General features: G+C 36.5%; 1 protein-coding gene across 2 annotated transcripts in view; it reads left to right on the top strand.

Moving 5' to 3' along the window:
- ALKBH8 (alkB homolog 8, tRNA methyltransferase) overlaps positions 1-21,875 on the top strand; it is a 65,713-nt gene extending 43,838 nt beyond the window's left edge. For both annotated transcript variants that reach the window (XM_003828351.5, XM_003828350.5), the window contains exons 10-12: positions 2,056-2,312; positions 13,558-13,707; positions 19,386-21,875. In XM_003828351.5, coding sequence (XP_003828399.4) covers positions 2,056-2,312; positions 13,558-13,707; positions 19,386-19,943 — 965 coding nt within the window. In that variant the 3' untranslated portion in view covers positions 19,944-21,875. The remainder of the gene's footprint in view (positions 1-2,055; positions 2,313-13,557; positions 13,708-19,385) is intronic.
- The last annotated feature ends 2,566 nt before the right edge of the window (positions 21,876-24,441 follow it).

Raw genomic sequence — 24,441 nt, 5'->3', positions numbered from 1 at the left:
TCAAATTTTAAAAGTTAAATTTAAAATGTTTATTTATTATTTGATGAATATTGAACATTGCAGATAGTGAGTTACATGGTATAGAAAAATAAAGCATGGCTCCTGTTCCTAAGGAACTTAAAGTGTAGTTGGAGAGACAAGCTAGTTTTCTTATGCAAATGTTTGTCGTGGGCATTTATTAAATGTAAGAAGCTGTTATTGGGGATTCAGTTTACAGATTTTTTTTTTTAAAGATGAATAATAATTGTGGCTGGCACAGTGGCTCATGCCTGTAATCCCAGCACTTTGGGAGGCTGAGGCAAGAGAATTGCTTGAGGCCAGGAGCTCAAAATCAGCTTGGACAACATAGCAAGACCCCCTGTCGGCAAAAAAATAAAATCAAAATTTAGACAGGCATGGTGGTGTGTGCCTGTAGTCCTACTTACTAGGAAAGCTGAGGCGGGAGGATTGTGTGAGCCTAGGAGTTCGAGGCTGCAGTGAGCTATGATCGCGCCACTTGCACTGCGGCCTGGGTGACAGAGCAAGACCCTGTCTCAAAACAAAAAAACAGCAACAGAAAACCCCCCAAATTATAAATGTTTATCATGTACAACATGATGTTTTAAAATACGTATATATTGTGGAATGGCTCAATTGAGCTAATTAACATGTGTTATTACCTCACATACTTATACTTTTTTGTGATGAGAACACTTAAAAATTTATTCTCGGCTGGGCGCGGTGGCTCACACCTGTAATCCCAGCACTTTGGGAGGCCAAGGTGGGCAGATTATCTGAGGTCAGGAGTTCGAGACCAGCCTGGCCAACATGGTGAAACCTGTCTCTACCAAAAATACAAAAATTGGCCAGGCGTGGTGGCACACGCCTGTAATCCCAGCTACTCGGGAGGCTGAGGCAGGAGAATCACTTGAACCCAGGAGGCGGAGGTTGCAGTGAGCCGATATCATGCCACTGCACTCTAGCCTGGCCAACAGAGTGAGACTCTGTCTCAAAAAAAAAAAAAAAAGAATTTATTCTCATAGTGATTTTCAAGAATACAATATATTATTATTAACTATAGTCACATGTTTTACACTAGATCCCTGGGACTTATTCTATCTAACTGAAATTTTGTATCCTTTCATTAGCATCTCCCCGGCTGCCACCCCAACTGCCCCAGCCCCTGGTAACCACCATTCTACCACTCTCTATTCTGTGAGATCAGCTTTTTTTAGATTCCATATATGCGCGAGATTGTATAGTATTTGCCTTCTCTGTCTGGCTTATTTCACTTAACATAATATCCTCTAAGTTTATCCATGTTGTAAATGGCAAGATTTCCTTCTGTTTGTGGCTGAATAGTATTCTGTTGTGTATATGTACCATATTTTCTTTTTCCATTCATTCACTGATAGGCACTTTGATTCCATGTCTTGGCTGTTGTGAATAGTGTTGCAGTAAACATGTGAGTGCAGATGTCTTTCTGACATACTAATTTCATTTTCTTTGGATATATACCCCATACTGGGATTACTGGTTTATAAGATAGTACTTATTTTTAATTTTTTTTTTTTTTTGAGCAAGGCAGAGAAGGGTTTTATTGAGTGACAGAACAGCTCTTGATACGAAAGGGGATTGAACCTGAAGTGGGTTCTGTGTGAGAGGGGGCCCGAAGGCAGGTAGTCCCCTGTTTCTAAGTTTTTGAAGAACCTCTGTACTGTTTTTCATAATGACCATTCTAATTTACATTCCCACCAACAGTGTGCAAGAGCTCCCTTCTCTTCTTATCCACACCAACACTAGGTATTTTTTTGTCTTTTTTTAAAGACCGTCTTGCTCTGTCACCTGTGCTGGAGTGCAATAGCACGATCACGGCTCACTGCAGCCTTGGCCCCCCAGACTCAAGCAGTCCTCAGTAGACTTATTAGGGAAGAACTTTTTCTTTTAACAGATAAATCAGAGTCTGTCTACCCACGAAATTTGCATTGATTTTTTTTTTTCATTTAAGAAAACTTGATACCTTATGAGTTATTCTGATAAAAAGGAAAGGTGTGTATTGCTTTGTTTTTCATTAAGGTTACCCGTTGGTCTGTGATAGCCAGAGGAAAGAGACTCCCCCCTCATTTCCAGAGAGTGATAAAGAAGCCTCACGGCTGGAGCAAGAGTACGTCCATCAAGTTTATGAAGAGATTGCTGGGCACTTCAGCAGCACAAGACATACCCCTTGGCCGCACATTGTGGAGTTTTTGAAGGCTTTGCCAAGTGGTTCAATAGTGGCTGATATTGGATGTGGTAATGGAAAGTATCTTGGCATCAATAAGGAGTTATATATGGCAAGTAATGTTGCTTTTGACTTTCTTTTTCTTAATTTGCAGTGGTTATCATCATCTTTCTTCCTCATGATATAATCCTGTTTTTTTAGATCATTGCCAGAAAGTTATAACCAACAGATTGAAAATTAATGATTTTTTTTATTCTTTCTTATTCCTCTAGGAATTTATGGGCACACCATCATTATATAATTTTTTTCTCCCTTTAGATTTTGCTTTCTACCATATTATTTTATCAGTAAAACTATCTTATAGTTATAAAACTCTTTACAGATTAGAAAGGATTTTTATAGAAATCATTTTTTGGCTTGGATCCCCCTAAGTATGAAGAAGATAAAGCTGATATTTTCATCCATCTTTTGTAAATGAAGAAATTGGGGCTCACAGTGATCATATTAATTTCCTGATGTCATATAATTAGGGGACATAACTGGAACTTGAACCTATATCTTCTACTCCAAACTTTATTCATAGTAGAAAAAAATTTTCTATTTATTGGTATCTTACTGTTGAGGGAAGGAAGTCTCAAATAGATTAAAAACTTGACCAGGGTTACAATGCTAGACCCAGAATTTGAACCCATTTCTGTCTGATTCCAGAATGTCTGTTTTCAGTTACTATTTTTTTCTATGAGCCATTTTTTTTCTGCTGTGCTAAGAAGTAGGATATTCTTGTTTTAGTGTATTGTTGTAAGTAATCATTTTTTAACATTGCTCTGTGAGGACTGGAGCTTCCGTTTCTCTAGATTAGGGGATTTAGGATGAGAGTAAGGGAGTAGGTAAAAAGAACGAGAGCAGCCGACATTCCTGGGTTATTGGAGTATGTCAGATTACTTCTCATCTTTATTTTTACTCCATCCTAGATATTGTGCACCTACATGAAGAAAGTTACTACAATTGTCCCTTGGTATATAAAATTGAAGCCAAATCAAATAATTAATAAAATGCATATTTAATGATCATAAAATATTTAGCATAAAAGAGAAAAGTGATATACCATTCTTCTAAGAGATTACATTTTTATCACCCCTACATGAGCAACAGTGGCTGTTCTTTGTGGGGCCATACATCTCAAATGCCTCTAGTTACAATCACCTAGGATTCTACTGAGGAAGTACAAAGAATACATCAAAATAAGTATATTAGTCCCTTGGTATCTGTGGGGAGTTAGTTCCAAGACCCTGTGGATACCAAAATCTGCAGAAGTTCAAGTCTCTGATACAAAATTATGTAGTATTTGCATATAACCTATACATACCCTCCTGTATATTTAAAATTATAGATTACTTATGATATGTAATACAATGTAAATGCTGTGTAAATAGTTGTTAGACTGTATTGCTTAGGGACTAATGACAAGAAAAAAGTCTATACATATTCAGTAAAGATGGAATTTTTATTTTTTTAGTATTTTGACCTGGGGTTGCTTGAATCCCTGGATGTGCAACTCATAGATTTGGAGGGCTGGTTGTATTACCGCTTAGGAAATGTAGAGTTTGTACCTTAAGAGGCGGATAAAAGAATAGCCTTTCATCAAGATAAGACATTGATATTCATATATTGTTACCATGTTTACAATTAAATTTTAATTTATAAAGAATAAGGCCTAGTGAGTTAAGTTTGTTCATGTTGAAGAGGAAATAGATCTTTGATTGTGTCACTTAAAATCACAACAAACCACAGTTCAAAACAAGGTGATATTTTCTAGTGTTTTAATCTAAAGATACGTCCAAAAATGTTTCTCAGTAGGCTCTGCTTTTGCACTTTCTTGTTGATAACCCATGGTTTTATCTAGTCAGGTATCATTTGTGACAGTGAAACTAGGTCGAAATCAAATACACTGATTTAGTCATAGTGATAACATTATTATGTTGCAATTGAGAAGAATGATTTCTTGATAAACAGGAAACGAACACAATCTGCAGCTGATTCCAGAGGGAATATATTTGGAAGGATTAGAAAATCATAAGTGCACTCACTCAGTTTATCAGCAGCAGTCTGTACATAATTCTTTCCTGTCTGTTGTTCCCAGGAGCTTACTGCATTGCCTGATTTCCGGGCATACGGTACTTGGCACATGGTAGAAGCTTACTAATTAATGGTTTGTTGAATGGTGAGGAGCAAACCTGTGAATTTACCTTCAGCTTCTTACATGAAAACCAAAATACATACAGTGCTATGTCTGGCAGCCTTGAAGGAATGTGACAACCTCAAAATGGGTGGGACTTACCGCAGGATAAAATTACCTTTAGGATCTAGCTTTCTCTTTTTATGTAGAATCCAGGGTACTCCTTATTCCTTATGTTATAATAACTAACATTTGCATAGCACTTCAATGGTTAATTAAATATTTAGTATAGATCATTTCATTTGATTCTCATATTAACCCTGGTAAATAGGTATTTTTCTCTTTATTTTTTAGATGAGGAAACAGAGGCTTTGAGATAGTAAGTAGCTCTCCTAGGTTATTCAGCTAGTTATTGCTGAAACCAGAATTCAAATTCGGAGTTTACAGGTTGAGCATCCCTAATACGCAAATTTGAAATCTCGAATGCTACAAAATGTGAAACTTTTTGAGTAGCAACGTGACGCTCAAAGGAAATGTTCATTGGAGGATTTCAGATTTTGGATTTTCGGATTAGGGACTCTCAACCAGTATGTATTCTGCAGATATTCCAAAATCCAAAAAATTCTGAAATCTAAAACACTTCTGGTCCCAAGCATTTGAAATAAAGGATATTCAACCTGTAGTATGCTCTTTTCAATGTACTTTACTGCCTCTGTTTATTTCTCTGCACTTTAAACTGTATATTACCAGTCTAATTTTCTTACAGTTGCATATTTTCTTAATAGTTTTAAAAATGTTGTATATTTTTAAAAATAAAAATAATAGGCCGGGCACAGTGGCTAATGCCTGTAATCCCAGCACTTTGGGAGGCCGAGGTGGACAGATCACCTGAGGTTGAGAGTTCGAGACCAGCCTGACCAACATGGAGAACCCTCATCTCTACTGAAAATACAAAATTAGCCAGTCATGGTGACGCATGCCTGTAATCCTAGCTACATGGGAGGCTGAGGCAGGAGAATCACTTGAGCCTGGGAGGCGGAGGTTGCAGTGAGCCAAGATCCCACCATTGCACTCTAGCCTGGGCAATAAGAGTGAGACTCCGTCTCAAAAAAACAAAACAAAACAAAAAATATAACCAGCAGGGTACAGTGGCTTATGACTATAATCCCAGTGATGAGGGAGGATCGCTTGAGGCCAGGAGTTCAAGACCAGCCTGGGCAACATATCAAGATCACATCTCCTAAAAAACAAAAAGAGTAGCTAGGCATGGTGGTGCATGCCTGTTGCTGAGACCAGCTTGGTCAGAGAGACCCTAACCCAGCGGTGCTAGAGGAATTAAAGACACACACACAAATATAGAGGTGTGAAGTGGGAAATCAGGGGTCTCACAGCCTTCAGAGCTGAGAGCCCCAAACAGAGATTTACCTATGTATTTATTAACAGCAAGCCAGTCATTAGCATTGTTTCTATAGATATTCGATTAACTAAAAGTGTCCCTTATAGGAAACGGGATTAACTAAAAGTATCCCTTATGGGAAACGAAGGGATGGGCCGAAATAAAGGGGTGGGTCTGGTAGTTATCTGCGGCAGGACCATGCCCTTAATGCACAGATTGCTCATGCTATTGTTTGTGGTTTAAGAACGCCTTTAAGCAGTTTTCCGTGCTGGGCGGGCCAGGCGTTTGTTGCCCTCATTCTGGTAAACCCACAACCTTCCAGCATGGGCATAATGGCCATCATGAACATGTCACAGTGCTGCAGAGATTTTGTTTATGGCCAGTTTTGGGGCCAGTTTATGGCCAGATTTTGGGGGGCCTGTTCCCAACACCTGTAGTCCCAGCTATCCAGGAGTTCAGGGCTGCAGTGAACCATAATCGCACACTGCACTTCAGCCTGGGTGACAGAGTGAGACTCTGAGTCTAAAAATACCCACATACATACATAAATAACTATCATTCAGAAAATTGATGAAAAGAGAGGTATTTGCATAATCCTATCACCTTATTGTAATGAATATCCTTCTAAGTTTTTCCTGTTAATGTTTTATATAATAATGAATGTGCAATAATTTGATAACTCATTTATCTCATTTATATTCTGATATATAATCTTAAAATGTTTCTGAATTTTATAATACAGTATTTTTTCTCTATTTTATTTTTAAATTAAAGTTATTAAAAATGTCTTTATAGGACAGATGAAATTATGTGTATTTATTGTATATGATATGATGTTTTAAAGTATATATACATTGTGGATTGACAAAATCTAGCAAATTAACATATGCATTACCTCACAAAGTTACCGTTTTGTGGGGAGAACATTTACCATCCATTCTCCTAGCATTTTTCAAGAATACAATACATGTTGTTAACTACAGTCACCATGTTGTACAGTAGATCTCTGGAATTTATTCCTCCTATCTAAAATTTTGTATCTTTTGATCAACATCTCCCCAGCTTCCCATACTTCAACTGTCTCAGTCCCTGGTAGCTACTGTTCTACTCTAGTTCTATGAAGTCAGCATTTTTGGATTCCAAGTATGAGTGAGATCATGCAATACTTGCCTTCTGTGTCTGGCTTATTTCACTTAACTTAATGTCCTCTAGGTTTACCTATACTGTTATGAATGGCAGGATTTTCTTCTTTGTTATAGCCAAGTAGCATTCATTGTGTATATATACCATGTTTACTGTATTCATCCATTGATGGATATTTAGATTGATTCTGTATCTTGGCTATTGTATATAATGTTGCAGTAAACATGGGAGTGCAGATATCTCTTTGACCTACCGATTTCATTTTCTTTGGATATATACCTAGCAGTGGGATTGCTGGATCATATGGTAGTTCTATTTTTAATATGTTTGTGAAGCTTCCATACTGTTTTCCCTAGTGGCTGTCCTAATTTACATTCCCACCAACAGTATGCCAGGATTCCCTTTTCCCCACATCCTCAACACTGTTTGTTATCTTTTGTCTCTTTGATAATGGCCAGATCTAACAAGTGTGAGGTAAAATCTCATTGTTTTAATTTGCATTTTCCTGATGGTTAGTGATATTGAGCATTGTTTCATGTACTTGGCCATTTGTATGTCTTTTTTAAAGAAATATAAATTTTTAAATCAGATTATCTGTTTTCTTGCCATACAGTTCTTTGAGTTCTTTATATATTTTTGTTTTTGTTTTGCTTTGTTTTGTTTTGTTTTTGAGACAAGGTCTTGCTCTGTTGCCCAGGCTGGAGTGCAGTGGTATGATTACAGCTTACAGCCTCCTTGACCAGGCTCAATTGATCCTCCCACCTCAGCCTCTAGTAGCTGGCACTATAGGCATGCACCACCACACCCAGCTAATTTTTGTATTTTTTGTAGAGATGGGGTTTTGCCATGTTGCCCAGGCTGGTCTCAAGTGATCCAGGCCTGGACTTAAGTGATCCACCCACCTTTGTCTCCCAAAGTGTTGGGATTACAGGTGTGAACCACTGTGCCCAGCCTGTTGATGTATTTTGGATATTAATTCCTTATCAGATGTATAGTTTGCAAATATTTTGTCCTATTCTGTAGGTTGTCTCTTCCCTCTGATGATTGTTTCCTCAAGTTAAAGCTTTTTAGTTTGATCTAATCCCATTTGTATATTTTTGCTTTAGTTAACTTTGTTTTTGGGGTCATATCCAAAAAATTATTGCCCAGGCCAAGATCATGGAGCTTTTCTTGTATGTTTTCTTCTAGTAGTTTCATAATTTCAGGTCTTACATTTAAGCCTTTCATCCATTTTGAGTTGATTTTTGTAGACGGTATGAGATAAGCATTTAATTTCATTCTTCTACATGTGAATATTCAGTTTCCCTAACACCATTTATTGAAAAGACTTGGACTTTATTAATATTCCATTAGGCAGAAGTTACTGGAAATTTGGTTGTGTTCTGCTTGGAAGTATTCTAAATAATACTGTAATGAACACGTATATTGAGAGTCAATGGGATAAGAAGGAAGAACGTGGATTTTGGAATGAGAAATACCAGGCTTTAAATTTTTGTTTCACCATTTAACGACTTTCAACTTTGAGCAAATTACTTATTTTCTTTGAAAGGAAGTTTTCTTATCTGCAATGTGGTGAAAATAGTACCTAACTCCAAGTGTGTTATGTGGCTTAAGTGCAGTGCTACAAAGAATCTGCTTTAATCTATATGCGTACTCAGGAAAAGGTGGTTATTATTAGCCTGGTTAGTGTTTTCCCTATTTTGAATTATTTTCTCAGGATAAATTTTTAGAAAGGTAACTATTGGTCAAAAATTATAAACATTATTTTCTTCCTTAAAAAATGGTTTGCCTAATTGTTCTTTTAAATGGTTGAGCCAATTTGTATTTTGTATGAGAGGAAGTTCTATCATACTGACATTGCCATGGTATATTTTAGTTTTAAAATATTTTTGATAGTTTAATAGAAGAAAAATGGAACCTTGTTTCAGTTTGCACCTTTGCTTATCAGGTTGAATTTTTTTTACGTTTACTTGTACTTCCACAATTACATATTTAATGTTTGTTGAGGTTTTTAAAAATTATATAAAAGTATAGGCTGGGCACCGTGGGTCATACCTGTAATCCTAGCACTTTGAGAGGCCGAGGTGGGAAGACTGCCTGAGACCAAGAGTTCGAGACCAGCCTGGGCAGCATGGTGAGACCTTGACTCTGCAAAGAAATTTAAAAATTAGCCAGGCATGATGGCGTGCACCTGTAGTCCCAGCTACTCAGGAGGCTGAGGTGGGAGGATCACTTGAGTCCAGGAGGCCAAGGCTGCAGTGAGCTGTGTTTGTGCCATTGCACTCCAGCCTGGGTGACAGAGTGAGACCCCGTCTCCAAAAAAAAAGTATACATTTTAAGCCCAGTATATGTTTTAATGTCATTGATCTTCACCCAGCACACAGAAATATGTAGCTTTACGCAAGTCCTTGAATATATGTGGGTTTTTATCAAGCCATTTTCTGTCCTGTTGACATGATGCAACATTATTAGGGAGATTTTTCAAACACTTTACTATTCTTGGCTTAAAAAATTTAAAAATGGAAAGAGGGAAGAGGAGAAAAAATAGTGACTGTATGACTATAGTATATGGAAGACAGGCAAAAAAAGTAAAAGATGAAAGTACTGAGCCAGGCATGAGTCAGGTCGTTGGTCAGTGGGGAATCTACATCAGATCTGATGCTTTATTGCTAAAATTGGCCTTGCTCTTTCTTGTTGGTGAAAAGGAGTGCTGTGTACAAATAGCTATAAGAGCCTGGCAAGGAGAGGGAAATCTCTTGTTTTGTTTGGATGTTGTTCTCCATGTTCTGTCTTATCTGTGGCTCTCAGGTAATAACTTTCCTCTTTTGAGTAACTATCGAGCCCTATCCCTGAGGTTTTTTTTTAATAGGCAGGTTGGATTTCTTTCTGTTGACTTTTAGCAAGGTATAGCTATCTTTCAGAGTTGGGGCATACTTGAAACTTCCAATTCTATGAACTGAATTTAAATGTAACAAAAAAGGAGGCAAGCACCAAAATATAATGTTCAGATTATTTGAGTGGTATTGTCATCTTGATATTGTGACTGTTGGCTGATGGCATAGAATATGCATGAAAATAAATAATAAGTAATAATCCAGGCATGTATCTTACACAGGTAAAGGGAGCAATTAATTGGGAATCATGTCACTATTGTTATTAATAGGCCCTTAGTACTTTTTATCTTAAAATATATTAAAGATAAATAGCTGTACTTTACCTCTAGCTTGATATCTTTTATTTCACTTTAAAATTAAAGCAGCTCCAGGATAAAATATAGAAGCTGTTTAATACCAATTACAAATTGAGCAAACTCATTAAGTATGACTAGTATGGCAATGTGATTTAACTCAGAATTTTTTTTAATTTCCATTCTTTTATTGTGCATTTATAACATAAACTCTGTAATGTAATGTTTCATTTTAAGATCTTTTTCTTCCTCTAAGGAATTAATAACAGCACTTTAAGGAACTTTTAATAAAAATACTGTTTTTTTTGGTAAATTGAATGTCACTACTTAGTATCAGAGACAGTATTACATTCTTCACTGCATACTCATGTAAATTTTAAAAGCCTGCCTGAAATCTATATATGCTTGCTGGTCTAAAAAAAGGCCAGATTAAATTTTTTTTTTTAACTTTTATTTTAGGTTCAAGGGTACATGTGCAGGTTTGTTATATAGGTAAATTGTATGTCACAGGGATTCCGTGTACAGATTATTTCATCACCCAGGTAGTAAGCATAGTACCTGATAGGTAGTTTTTTTTATCTGCACCTCCCCCTCCTTTGACCCTTAAGTAGGCCCCAGTGTCTGTTGTTCCCTTCTTTGTGTCCATGTGTACTCAGTATTTAGCTCTTACTTATACGTGAAAACATGCAGTATTTGGTTTTCGGCACCAGCATCAGTTTGCTTAGGGTAATGGCCTCCAGCTCCATCCATGTTGCATGCAGCAAGTGACATGATCTCATTCTTTTTTATGGTTGTATAGTATTCCATAGTGTGTAACACATTTGTTTACCCAGTCTACTCTTGATGGGCACCTAGGTTGATTCCATGTCATTACTATTGTGAATAATGCTGCAGTGAACATATCAGTGCATATGTCTTTATGGTAGAACAATTTATATTACTTTGGATATATACCCAATAATGGAATTGCTGGGTCGAATGGTAATTCTCTTTTAAGTTCTTTGAGAAATTGCCAAGCTGCTTTCCACAGTGGGTGAACCCATTCCCACTAGCAGTGTATAAGAATTCTCTTTTCTCTGCAACCTCACCAGCGTGTTATTTTTTTGACTTTTTAAAAATAGCCATTCTGACTGGTCTGAGATGGTATCTCATTGTGGTTTTGATTTACATTTCTCTAATGATTACCGATGTTGAGCTTTTTTCATATACTTGTTGGCCACGTGTATGTCTTTTGAAAAGTATCTGTTCATGTCTTTTGCCCTCTTCTTAATGGGACCGATTGTTTTTTGCATGTTAATTTGTTTAAGTTCCTTATAGATTCTGCATATTAGACCTTTGTCAGATCCATAGTTTGCAAATATTTTCTCCCATTCTGTAGATTGTCTGTTCACTCTGTTGATAGTTTCTTTTGCCGTGCAGAAGCTCTTTAGTTTAATTAGGTCCCATTTGTCAATTTTTGTTTTTGTGGCAGTTGTTTTTGTTGTCTTTGTCATGAAATCTTTGCCAGAGCCTATGTCCAGAATGGTATTTCCTAGGTTATCTTCCAGAGTTTTTGTAGTCTTAGGTTTTACATTTAATCAGTCTTGTGTTGATTTTTATATATAATGTAAGGAAGGTGTACAGTTTCAATCTTCTACACATGGCTAGCCAGTTATCCCAGCATGTTTTGATATGAGCATTCATATTCTTTATTCTCAGAAGGGCTGAGGGAACCCTAGGATCAGTGCTCATTATATCAAAAAATTAAATGAGCAAATATACACTTTAGGTGGCCACTTCTGTTTGACTAAATCTGCTTATATAATTCTTTTCTGTATTATAGAGTTTGGTTAAGAAAAAATTATCCAGGGATAGTTATCAGTGACTTAACATTTCTTGTGGCCTGGTGCAGTGGTTCATGCCTGTAATCCCAGCATTTTGGGAGGCCAAGACGGGCAGATGATTTGAGCCCAGGAGTTTGAGGCCAGCCTAGGCAACATGGTGAAACCCCATCTCTACAAAAAATAAAACAAATGCTGGGCATGGTGGTACGCACCTGTACCCCCAGCTACTTGGAAGGCTGAGGCAAGAGGATCACCTGGGCCTGGGAGGTGGAGGCTGCCGTGGGCTGGGATTGCATCACTGCACTCGAGCTTAGGTAATAGAGTGAGACCCTGTCTCAAAACCAAAACAAACAAACAAACAAAAAAAACCCTTAAAATAAAAAAGTCTTAAGCCCCTCCCATTTATTCCCCAATTTATGTGGGCACATTACAAAATGTGTGTGTATGTGTGTCTGTATATTACATATATATGTGATATTCTTAGAACTAAGCAGCAAAACTGTGTACAACAACTACAACAACAAAACTAGAGAGAAAGAAGATGGGAAATCCCAGCTCCTAAAAACTTCTCACAGAACCAGATGCATACATAAGGCATGCTAGGTCTCACCTGTTGAGGGAGAGAAAAGCATACTCCTAGCTGCCCGCCATGCCATCAATCCTGTAGGATTGTTTGGGTATATGAAAAGACTTAATTAAATATCATTTTATAAATTTTGAATTCAGCACTTTATTCTTGATAAGTTTTGGCATTTAGCAGAAAAAGAGTAGCTTTAAAAAATAAAAAAAAATTGTCTGGGCGCGTTGGCTAACACCCGTAATCCCAGCACTTTGGGAGGCTGAGGCGGGCAGATCACCTGAGGATGGGAGTTCGAGACCAGCCTGACCAACATGGAGAAACCCCATCTCTAATAAAAATTAAAAATTAGCCAGGCGTGTTGGCTCATGGCTGTAATCCTAGCTACTTAGGAGGCTGAGGCAGGAGAATTGCTTGAACCCGGGACGTGGAGGTTGCCATGAGCTGAGATCACGCCATTGCACTCCAGCCTGGGCAACAAGAGCGAAACTCCATCTCAAAAAAAAATTATTTTGATTTTTTTTGGGGGGGATTTTATTTTCTGATTGTAAAAGTAATCCATATTGAAAAGTATAAAGAAGCAGAAAAAAAATTGCCTATCCTTCTGCTACCTGGGACATCACAATATAGTATACATGGTAATGAGAGATATCTTAGAACATCTTATTTGCAGCTCCCCCTAAAAGACTGTCTATGTTTATGGGATACTTTCCAGTTTTAAATGTGTGATATTACAGAAACATCCAGATTCAGAATGGTCATCAATTAGCTGTATATTTGGACCTCCCATTTCCACCACTATCATTTTTATTCCAGTCTTTTTGTTTCACTAATTGGAGTTCTGTTTGATATCTGTTAAGGTAATAAATGCTGCCCTGTACAATTATATATTCTGATTTTATACTGGCTGTAAGAACCGATAGTATCATGGTCTCAGACCATTTCACAATGAATATGGTATCTGTCTAATGACTTTAAGGTATGGAATAAGTTCATAGTTCTTAATTTCATGTGAAATTTAAACAAAATGTTATGGAATTCCTTCTCTGTTACAGATTGGTTGTGATCGTAGCCAAAACCTTGTGGACATTTGTAGAGAGAGGCAATTTCAGGCTTTTGTCTGTGATGCATTGGCAGTACCAGTCCGCAGTGGGTCTTGTGATGCCTGCATCTCCATTGCTGTTATTCATCATTTTGCAACAGCAGTAAGTATGGTCTTTCTTTCTCTTAAGAACTTGTAGCTAAAGCAGCAGGAAGAGTTCATGAATTTTGCTGATTTTGGACCCTGTTTTAGCTTTTCAGTTCTTTCCATTCTCTTTTCTTGTCACAGTTTGCCCTCTTTGTAAGAGAGCATGCAGAATAAAGATGGGCAACTGTTTAAGTATCTTCTACTTAAACAGAGGCCTGATGGGACTCTACCCTTTATTGCTGCATGCTTTCGCCCCTTTCCTGCCCCAAGTCTCATTCACTTCTAAATGCCTTCCTTCAAACCCAGAGTCACAGAATTTTAGCTGGAAGAGAATTTGAGATCATCAGCTCCAAGCTTCTTGAGTATACTCTCTCCTCAGACTCTATGAGTCCCTTCTCTATTTCTTTCTCAGCTTTTCTTTCTCAACCCATAGTTTTATCCCTGACATGTGAGTGTTACTTCTTTCCCATTCTGTTTTTCTTCCTTTCCTATTCTTTTTTTTCAAAACTCTGTCTTTTTTAGCTGGTAGTAGTATGTTGACTCTTAGTATGTTCTTAGTTTTAAAATAAATGAATTTAATATTTAATATTTTCTTTCTTTCTTTAAAGAACAAAAGACCACTTATTTTTCTTGGGTGTCAGCAGTCATTCCCTTGATTTAAGCAATAGCTTTATAGCTCACCTTATGGGTCACCAGCAGTTTCAGTAGACCTTATGACCTTAACTGAGTTCAAAACAAATCAAAACAAATCAGAAAACTGTCTGCGTCATTAGTCTTTTTACTTTTAATAGTAACCAAGAGATTCTGCTGGGCTGCAGCAAACAATATTAGGTTCTTTACAGCAAAAGCCACTAGGCTTCAGTGGCTTTCAGAGGCATGATTGCAAATAGAGAAAGGCTTGAAAGGAGCAGCTATACCAGCGAATTTAAAAATCCACTTCATTCGGAAGAAATGTTTGGCACATATTGGTTGTTTCAGCTACAACTCAGTTGTTGTATTATAACTTATTACTATAACTTATTTTCAAGTTATAAAAGACAATAATGTACACAAATATATCTATATCCATTTTTTGCAATCACAAATATATGTTGGATACCCTTCCCTGTATGAAGTTCTATATGATCGTCTTAGAAATCTGTCATGTCCAACTTTCTCTACATATCTATTGTCATTTATTTAAAAAATAATTCATTGAACACACGGAAAAGAATGAAGTTGGATCCTTACATTACACCATATGCAAAGAAAAACCTCAAAATGGATCAAAGACTTATACAGAAGAGCTAAAACTATAAAATTCTAAGAAGAAAACAGGAGGAAAACCTTCATGACGTTGTATTTGGCAATGATTTCTTGGATATGATACTAAAAGCACAGGCAACAAAACAAAAACTAGATAAATTAGACCATCAAAATTAAAAACTTGTACATCAAACAACACTATCTGCAGAGTGAAAAGGTAGCCCACAAAATAGGAGAAAATATTTGCAAATTGTATATCTGATAAGGAATTAATATCCACAATATATAAAGAACAACAAAAATACAACAATAACAAAACAATTTAAAAATGGACAGAGGACTTAAATAGACATTTTTCCAAAGAAGATATACAAATGGCCAATGAGCACATGAAAAGATACTCAGCATCACTAATCATTAGGGAATGCAAATCAAAACCATAATGAGATACCACTTCACATACATTAGGATGGCTATTATCAGAAATATAGAAAATAACAAGTGTTGGCAAGGATGTGGAGAAATTGGAACTCTTGTGCTTTGCTAGTGGGAATGTAAAATGGATCAGCCACTGTGGAAAACAGTACAGTGGTTCCTCAAAAAATTGAACATAGAATTACCACATGATTCAGCAATTCTGCTTCTAGATATATACCCAAAAGAATTGAAAGCAGAGACTTGAACAGATATTTATACACCTACGTTCATAGCAGCATTATTCACAACAGCCAAAAGGTGCAAACAACTCAAATGTTCATTAATGGATGAATAGATAAACAAAATATGGTATGTACCTATAAGGGACTATTATTAAGCCGTAGGAAGGAAATTCTGACACATGCTACAACATGGATGAACCTTGAGGATATTATGCTAAGTGAAATAAGCCAGATGCAAAAGGGCAAATACTATAGCATTCTACTTACATGAACTACTTAGAATAGTTAAATTCATAGAGACAGAAAGTGGAACAGTTGTTACCAGAGGCTGTGGGAGGGAGGCATGGGAGTTATGATTTAATTGATACAGAGTTTCAGTTTGGCATGATGAAAAAAATTCTGGAGATGGATAATAGTGATGGTTGCACAACCATTAAGTATGAATGTACTTAATGTCACTCAGTTGTACACTTAAAAATGGTTAAAATAGCAAATTTTGTTACATATATTTTACCACAATAAAAATAAGTCATTGAGGCCAGCTGTGGTGGCTCACGCCTGTCATCCCAGTGCTTTGGAAGGACAAAGCGAGTGGATCACTTGAGGTCAGGAGTCTGAGACCAGACTGGCCAACAAAGCAAAACCCCATCTTTACTAAAAATACAAAAGTTATCTGGGTTGATTGGCGCATGCCTGTAATCCCAGCTACTCAGGAGACTGAGACATAAGAATCGCATGAACCCAGGAGGTGGAAGTTGCAGTGAGCCGAGATCGTGCCCACTGTACTCCAGCCTGGGTGACAGAGACTCCACCTCAAAAAAAAAAAAAAAAAAAGGGCATTGAAAATCAGTTACACACTGCTATTAAGCAAATAGCTGGGCACAAGATGGAGAAGACCCAGTCCCTGCTTCATAGAGCTCATAGTTTAGTGGAGGAGGCAGCATTTATTTATTTATTTATAATTTGTTGGATTTATGTGTTGTTGGTTGAATGCCATAGTTATGACTTGGACTTAGAGAGTCATTGAAAGGTCTAACACATGGGAATACCTTGATGAGATAAATGCCTGATAGAGATCATTTTTATGGCACTGTGAAAGATGATATAGGGTAGAAGATAAGATTCTATGTGGAAAATCTCATCCAACTATATGGACACAATGAGGTAAGGGAATTAAAAGAGTCTACTGACCTGTGCCACATCCCTTCACTACTGCAGTGTTCTTTTCAACTGATCCCAGGATATCTCTATTTTAATCCAGTTTACATTCTAGTGCCAGTCTCTTCTTCCCTGACACCACTGCTTCGACTATTTGACATTCTTTTTACTTTTGTGACCTTGAACAAACATTTTTAGTGATTTCTGAATACTTAGGTTGCTCAACTGTAAAACAATCTCACAGGCCTGTCAGGATAAATGAGACAATACATAAAGTACTTGTTATAGTGTCTTATACATAATAAGAACTCAGAAAATATTAGTTATTATTATTTTAATAATCTTTTTTCAACCATTTTTATAAAATGGTCTCGTCTTATTTTTTAGCTTAATTTCCCGATATTTCCCAGCTCCTTAAACCGAACTTGGAAAAATCCTCACAAAGTTTCCTCCTATTAATTCACTTCTCTGTATATCAGTCATGCTGAAGATGCTTCCTCCTATTTTAACATATAACCTGAGATTATTTCCTGGGCTTTTTGGCCATTTTGAATGGGCTACTTGGGTGTACAATACAATGTGTGTTACTTTGACAATTAAGGAAGGCATTATCTAAGGCTAAGAGAGCTGTGGAACTGGAAATATTAATTTCTGTTTATCAAATATTGTATGTATCTTAGTTCTCTTTCATTGCCAGCCTTATTTCCATAATGTAGTTTATAATTACATTTTTTCCTCTTTTGTTAGCTTGCTGACTAGATATTCTTTTATTGTTTTTTAAATGGTTACCCTAGACATGACAACATATATCTCTGACATTATAGTCTACCTTAAATTGGCATGATTACCCCTTCCTGACAATGTAAGACTTCATTAATAACATTTAACCCCTTCTGCCCTTTATTGCATTATTATTACATGCTACTGTTTTATTGTTTTAAGCTCTCAACCTTCATTTATATTTCTTCACTTTATTTACCCTTTCTGGTATTCTTCCTTTTTTCCTGCATCTTCAGAGTTTCAGAGGAAGTAAGTTTCTTTTGCTCGAAGAGTTCTCTGTGCTGTTTTCTTTAGTGACACATTCTCTCAGCTTGTGTGTATCTGAAACCTCTTTATGTTGCCTTCATCTTACAAATTATATTTTTAGTAGGTATTAAATTCTCGATTGACACTGTTTTCTGTATTTTCCCCTCTTTTTCATCTCTGTGCTTCAATCTGGGTAACTTATACCGACTTGAACTATAGTTTAATACTTATCTTTGTAAATGTATCTAATTTGCTAAAAATTTAAATTCACCTTGTTTTCTAGAATTTCCGACTTCTTAATATATTTTATCATTACTGAAATTCTTGATCTTTTCCTCTGGTTTTTTGAGCATACTAACCATAGTTATTAAAAAGGCTTTGTCTGGGGATTTATTTCTATGGTCTTTTTTTTTTCTCTGTTTTTCGGTCCTTTGGTCCTCATTTTTAACATACTTCATAATTTTTCATTGTATGCTGGGCATTTTATGTTAAAAGATTTGGGTACTTTTTCTCTGAAGGAAGTTAAATTTTTCTAAGGACAAGCAGATATAGTATAAGCAGATCACTTTCATTCTGCAGAGAACTGGTTTTATGCTTTATTGGGGATGATTTATATCTATTTTATTTTTGTTCCTACTTCTGTAATGTAGCCCTTCTGGGTCTCAAGTGAAAGCCTGGAATGTACTCCAAGGCTATTACACCTTGGCAGATCTTAAATTCCAATGTCTGTCTCTCTAACATTGGCTGCTAAAATTTTTGTTTAGCATTTTAACTTCCCAGCTGCTACTCTGCTAAGTTTCTTGGAATTTCACCCTGTGTACATGCTGCTTAGAAACTGGCAAATGCTTCAAAGGGTGTTTGCATATAGATTTTCAGAATAATTTTCCTGCAGCTTCTCCTTTATCCGTGACTCTGTCCCTCAGCTGCTTTGACCTCCCTGTACTCTGAGCCCTATCTGTTCAGGCCACTAAGACTTCTGCATTCTGCTCATATTCTGTTGTCCCACATTATGAATTTGCAGATAATCTCAGGGAAAAGCTGGAGTGAATCTAGAGCTCACCTTGGCTTACTTCCCTTCTCTCAGGGATTACAGCCCTTCAAGGCCTGCCTGCAGTGTTACTCTCCAGTGCCTTAAGCAGCTGTTTTATGTATTTCACCCAGCCTTTCTGGTTGTTTTCAGTGGGAGAATTAATACCAACAACTTCATCAAGGCTATAAGTAGAAGTCTCCATAGTATAGTTGACACGATTCCTTTGTAAAGGCATTATATAAATGATTAACGTCAAAGTGCTTCATATTACCGCTTATAGCCCTAGAAGAAGTCATCAGTTGTTTCACGTATCCTAGCCAGACAGTTAAGGAAAAGTCACAGGGAAGATTAACAGAAATAAATTTTGCTTTTCTCTACTTCCTCCTTCCTGAACACTTTTTTTCTTAATCACAGAACAGAATGCCCTTTCTTCTTTTTTTCCTTTTTGTTTTACATAAGATATTTTGTTAGATTTTCTTATTGTTCATCCTAATTGAAAACAGTCCTATGGTCAGTTTTATTTTCTGATTTCCTGTCTCTTCCAGGTTGATCATGTGTTTTGTTTTTCTTCATTAGGAGCGTAGAGTGGCAGCTCTCCAAGAAATTGTTCGACTCCTGAGACCAGGTGGGAAGGCACTCATTTATGTCTGGGCAATGGAACAAGAATATAATAAGCAGAAGTCCAAGTATCTTAGAGGAAACAGAAATAGCCAAGGAAAGAAAGAGGAGATGAACAGTGATACCTCAGTGCAGAGGTCACTTGTGGAGCAAATGCCTGACATGGGCAGTCGAGACTCAGCATTTTCTGTCCCCCGCATTAATGACTCTCAGGAAGGAGGATGTAATTCAAGGCAAGTTTCTAATTCCAAGCTGCCTGTTCATGTTAACAGGACTTCTTTTTATTCTCAAGATGTACTGGTTCCCTGGCACCTTAAGGGAAATCCTGATAAAGGCAAACCTGTTGAGCCATTTGGTCCCATAGGATCCCAGGACCCAAGTCCTGTGTTTCATCGTTACTACCATGTGTTCCGTGAGGGAGAATTGGAAGGTGCCTGCAGGACTGTGAGTGATGTCAGAATTCTGCAAAGCTACTACGATCAAGGAAACTGGTGTGTGATTCTTCAAAAGGCCTGATTATTTACCTGAACACATCATATATAAAGAAGAAATGCTCACTTAAAAAAAAAGAGAGAATAAATTAATTACCCTTTTAATTAAAGAGAAAACTTGTGGGAAAGTACCAAAGGAAAGCTGAGAAAAATTTGGAAGTAGGGATTCATTAGGAGACATTCAAATGTCTACTGTTCGCTGACATCACAGATGTGGTGTGGGCTCCTCCTACTTCCCTAGGAGAGGTGGTTTCTAAAAGTGATTGAAGCAGTTTTGCAACGTTTGTAATTCTTGGGTAAGAGGCCAGGATTTTGAAGATAACAGTTTTTTAGTAAAGTGCTACTAAATGTAGTAAATCATGTAGGATTTTAGGGAAGTAATTATATGTTAATACAGAAAATAGTCCTGGTCAATAGAAAATTGTCTGAAGTTTTACCTATGATTTTTAGCTCTGTAAAATCATAGACAATAACCATTCTATTTCCATGCCTGACTAGCCCAGGGCTGGACGTATAGCGGGTGTCCAATAACGTTTAGTCAATCAGATAATACCTAGAACTTAGTAGGAGTTTCATTCAAAAACTATTTTTTGAACCCAACCATGTACCAGTTACTATTTTAAGTACTGATAATGAAGCAGTGAATAAGAAAGAGCAAAGCTCTTGCCCTTATGGTGCTTACATTCTAGACGGAGAGACAGACAGCAGGCAAATAAATAAATAGATACTGTGTGCCGGTTGTGATAAATGCCATGAAAAACATAAAATGAGAGAGGATTCACCTTGGAGCAAAAGATTACTTTTAAGTGACTGAAATAACTACTAATCCTGACTAATTTATTATCAAGAGTTAATTGGTATTCCAAATTCATTGAGCAGGGTGCTAAAAACAACCCAAATGTGCTCCTTTAACTCCTTTGTTTAAATGACAAAAGTTAGAATGTGGTCACTCAGACCTAACTGTGCCCTTAGAGCCAAAGCTGTGGTGTCATTATTGGTTATTTCTAGTTGATTCATAGTTTGTCCCAATCCAGGTTCAATCAGGGGTTATTTTTAAGATCTGTACAATATTGCATAATAGTAACCTAGTTAACTTACCACTTAGGTTAGATTTCCTGGAGGAACAAAGGTAGAAATTCAACTATAGGTCAAATTATCACATAGAAGGAAAAGGCTTTTTTTCAAAGAAAAAATTTTTTGAACACTTTACTCCCAGTATGCATTACTTTTGTAGTAGTAATGCTTAAGACTGTTTTAAAGAAAAATTACTTTCTGTTTAATTAATGTTTACTGTTATTAATGCTAGTGATACTTAATCTTGAAGCATCAAGTTTTCAGAAACCTATAGTGATCAATAATGGGTCTCAGATGAGAGGATGATTATTTTTGTCATGGAATTTCAGTCCAACATCCTGGTGTATTGGTCCCTCTGGGATGAATTTATAAGGCTCATGATATAGGAAAAGGAATATAGGGCTAAAAATAGTTTTATTTCTGATATAAATTCTGGTACTTGATACCAAAGTTTGAAGTCAAGTCATGCCAATAAATTTTAAGATCCAAATGAAATAGATGATTTTCTATGAAGATGAAAAATACCAAAATTGACTCAAGAAGGGAGAGAAAATGGAAGATGTTGAAAAATAGCATAGGAATTCAGAACTTGGCTCTAGTATCAGATTTCCTGAGAGCTGAATTCTAGATCTGCCATTTATTAGCTGTGGGATTTTGGGCAAATTTCTTGACTTTCTGTGCTTCAGTTTTCTTAGCTGTAAAATTGGAAGAGTTGTTATGAAAATTCACTGAAAGTATATTTCTATACATCATAGAATAGTGTAAGAATATAGTATGGCTTTGAGAAATGTTCATTATTATTACTCCCAGAGGAGTTTTAGGTATTGAGTGATGCCAAATATAATTTGTTAATTGTATAATAAAAATCTATATTCTTACTGACTTTTTTTGGTCTGCTCATTCTTATAAGTTGAGACAGATGTTTTAAAATCTGACACTATGATGATGGATTTCTCTGTTTTTCTCTATAGGGTTGTCAGTAGCAGTAGTACAAATCTGGAAAAAGTCCAAATGTCCATCAACAGTAGAGTGAGTAAATTATAGTCAGTTCATACAGTACATTACTACACAAGCAATTAAAGTGAATATACTTACAAGCTGTAATATAAATGAATTTCAGAAACAAGGCTGAGTAAAGGAAGCCATATACAAAATAATACCATATGATTTCTGCAGAGTTTAGGAGTCCTCAAGACCACCCTTCTAACACCAACTACAAAGTCCAGGGTCCCCAAAAGAACACCCACACTTCTGATGCCAACTGCAAGTTTGGAGTTCCTAAGACAACCCTCAGGTTTGATAATTTGCTAGAAGGGCTCACAGAACTCTGTGAAACTGTTATACTTGCAGTTATAGTTTATTACAATGAAAGGATACAAATTAAAATCAGCTAATGGAAAAGGTGCAGGGGCACAGTCCAGGAGGGTTCCATGCATGGAGCTTTCAGTTGTCCTCTCCCAGTGGCATTGTGGACAAAACTGACTTCTCCCAGCAATGTCGTATGACAATACAGGTGCAGTGTTGCCAACCAGGGGAGCTCATCCAAGCCTCGGTGTTCAGAGTTTTTATTGAGACTCAGTCACACAGACATGGTTCACCACACATGTGGCTGACTTTTAGTCTTCAGTCCCTCTGGAAGTCAAGCTGATACTGCTTGGCCCAGAGTCCCCAGGTAAACAGATTTGCTTATCAGGCAGCATATTCCAAGGGCTAGAGATCAACTCCCAGGAACCCAGGGCAAAGGTCCAACCTCTCTTGGATAAGGTTAACTCTACTACACAATTTTCTTTAGGTAAAAGTTCAAAACCTGGTAATATCAAAGCATATTTCTACAAGGCTATGTAATGCTTTTGGTTAGAGGCAATGAGTGGTCTTCTTGGATGTTCACAGTGTTCTCTTTTTTTCACTGGGTGGTATTTAAAATGGGTGTTTGCTTTGTGATAAACCACTGAGTTGTACACTTATGATTTTTATACTTTTTGTATCTATATTAGAAGCTACAAAATTTAAAACAACTTATAACAAAGTTCTAAATTAACAGTTGAAATGTTTAAAAATATTTTATGTCAGCTTTTATGAGGTGTAATTTGCATATAACATTAACCAATTTTAACTGTACAATTTGATGAGTTTTGACAAATATAGTTATGTAATCATCACCACAGCCAAGATGGAGAACATTTCCATCACCCCAAAAAGTTTCCTCCTGCCCCTTTCAATCAGTCCCCTCCTTCTATGGCAAAGACTGGTCTGCCTTCTATTGCTATACTTTTGCCTCTTCTAGAATATCATATAAATGGAAGAATATACTTAGTAGACAGTTCTGTCTGGCTTTTTTCACGTTGGACAATGCTTTTGAGATTCATACATGTTCTTGCATATATCATTAGTTTGTTCCTTTTTATTGCTGAATAGTAGTCTATTATAAGGTATATCACAACTTATTTATCCATTTTCTAGTCTGGATTGCTTCCAGTTTAGAACTAATAGTTTTTTAAAAACTGCTATGAACATTTGAGAACACACTTTTATATGGACATAGGTTTTCATTTCTCTTGGGTAAATACCTCAGAGTTGACTTCCTGGGTCATATGGTAAGTCTATGTTTAACTTTATAAGATATGGCCAAACTATATTCCTAAGTGGCTCTACCAGTTTGCGTTCTCATCAGCAATGTTTTAGACTTCAATTACTCTATATCCTTGTCAACACTTGATGTCATCAGTCTTTAATTTTAGACATTCTAGTTGGTGTGTAATGGTCTTTTTATGCTTTTACTTTGCATTTCCGTAAAGACCAGTGATTTGGGGCATTTTTACATATGCTTATTTTGCCACTTGTGTATCTTGTTTGGTGAAGTGCCTGGTCAAATATTTTATCATTTTGTAAAAATTGAGTTGTCTCCTTTTTAATGAGTTATTAAGCTATAAGTATTCTGGATACAAGTGCTTTATTATATATACATTTTGTAAGTATTCTCTCCTAGTTTGTGGCTTGCCTTTTTATTTTTCTAGCAATGCCTTTCGAAGAGCCAACATTTTAAATTTTGATGAAGTCCAGTTTATCAATTTTTAAAATTTTATAGATTGAGATTTTTGTGTCCTATTTAAAAAATGTTCACCTAACCCAAATTGCTAACATTTTCTCTTGTATTCTCATCTCAGAGTTTTATAGTTTTAGCCCTTACATTTAGGTCTGTCATCCATCTCAAATTAATTTTGTTTGTGATGTGTGGTGGGAATGAGCTCATTTTTTTTTTCTATATGTGGCTATATAGTTATTCCAGCATCATTTAGAAAATATTATTTTTTCCTCAATGAATTGCTTTGACATCTTGGTGGAAAATCAGTTGACCATATATATGTGGGCATATTTCTGGACTCTATTTTTTGATCTATGTATCAATATTTTTAATGCTAGTACCACACTAGCTTAAAAATAAGTCTTGG

Source organism: Pan paniscus, chromosome 9, assembly GCF_029289425.2.
Source record: "Pan paniscus chromosome 9, NHGRI_mPanPan1-v2.0_pri, whole genome shotgun sequence".
NCBI classification, from domain to species: Eukaryota; Metazoa; Chordata; class Mammalia; order Primates; family Hominidae; genus Pan; species Pan paniscus.
The sequence above is the reverse complement of the archived record's forward strand: the minus strand, read 5'-3'. Positions and strand labels throughout refer to the sequence as shown.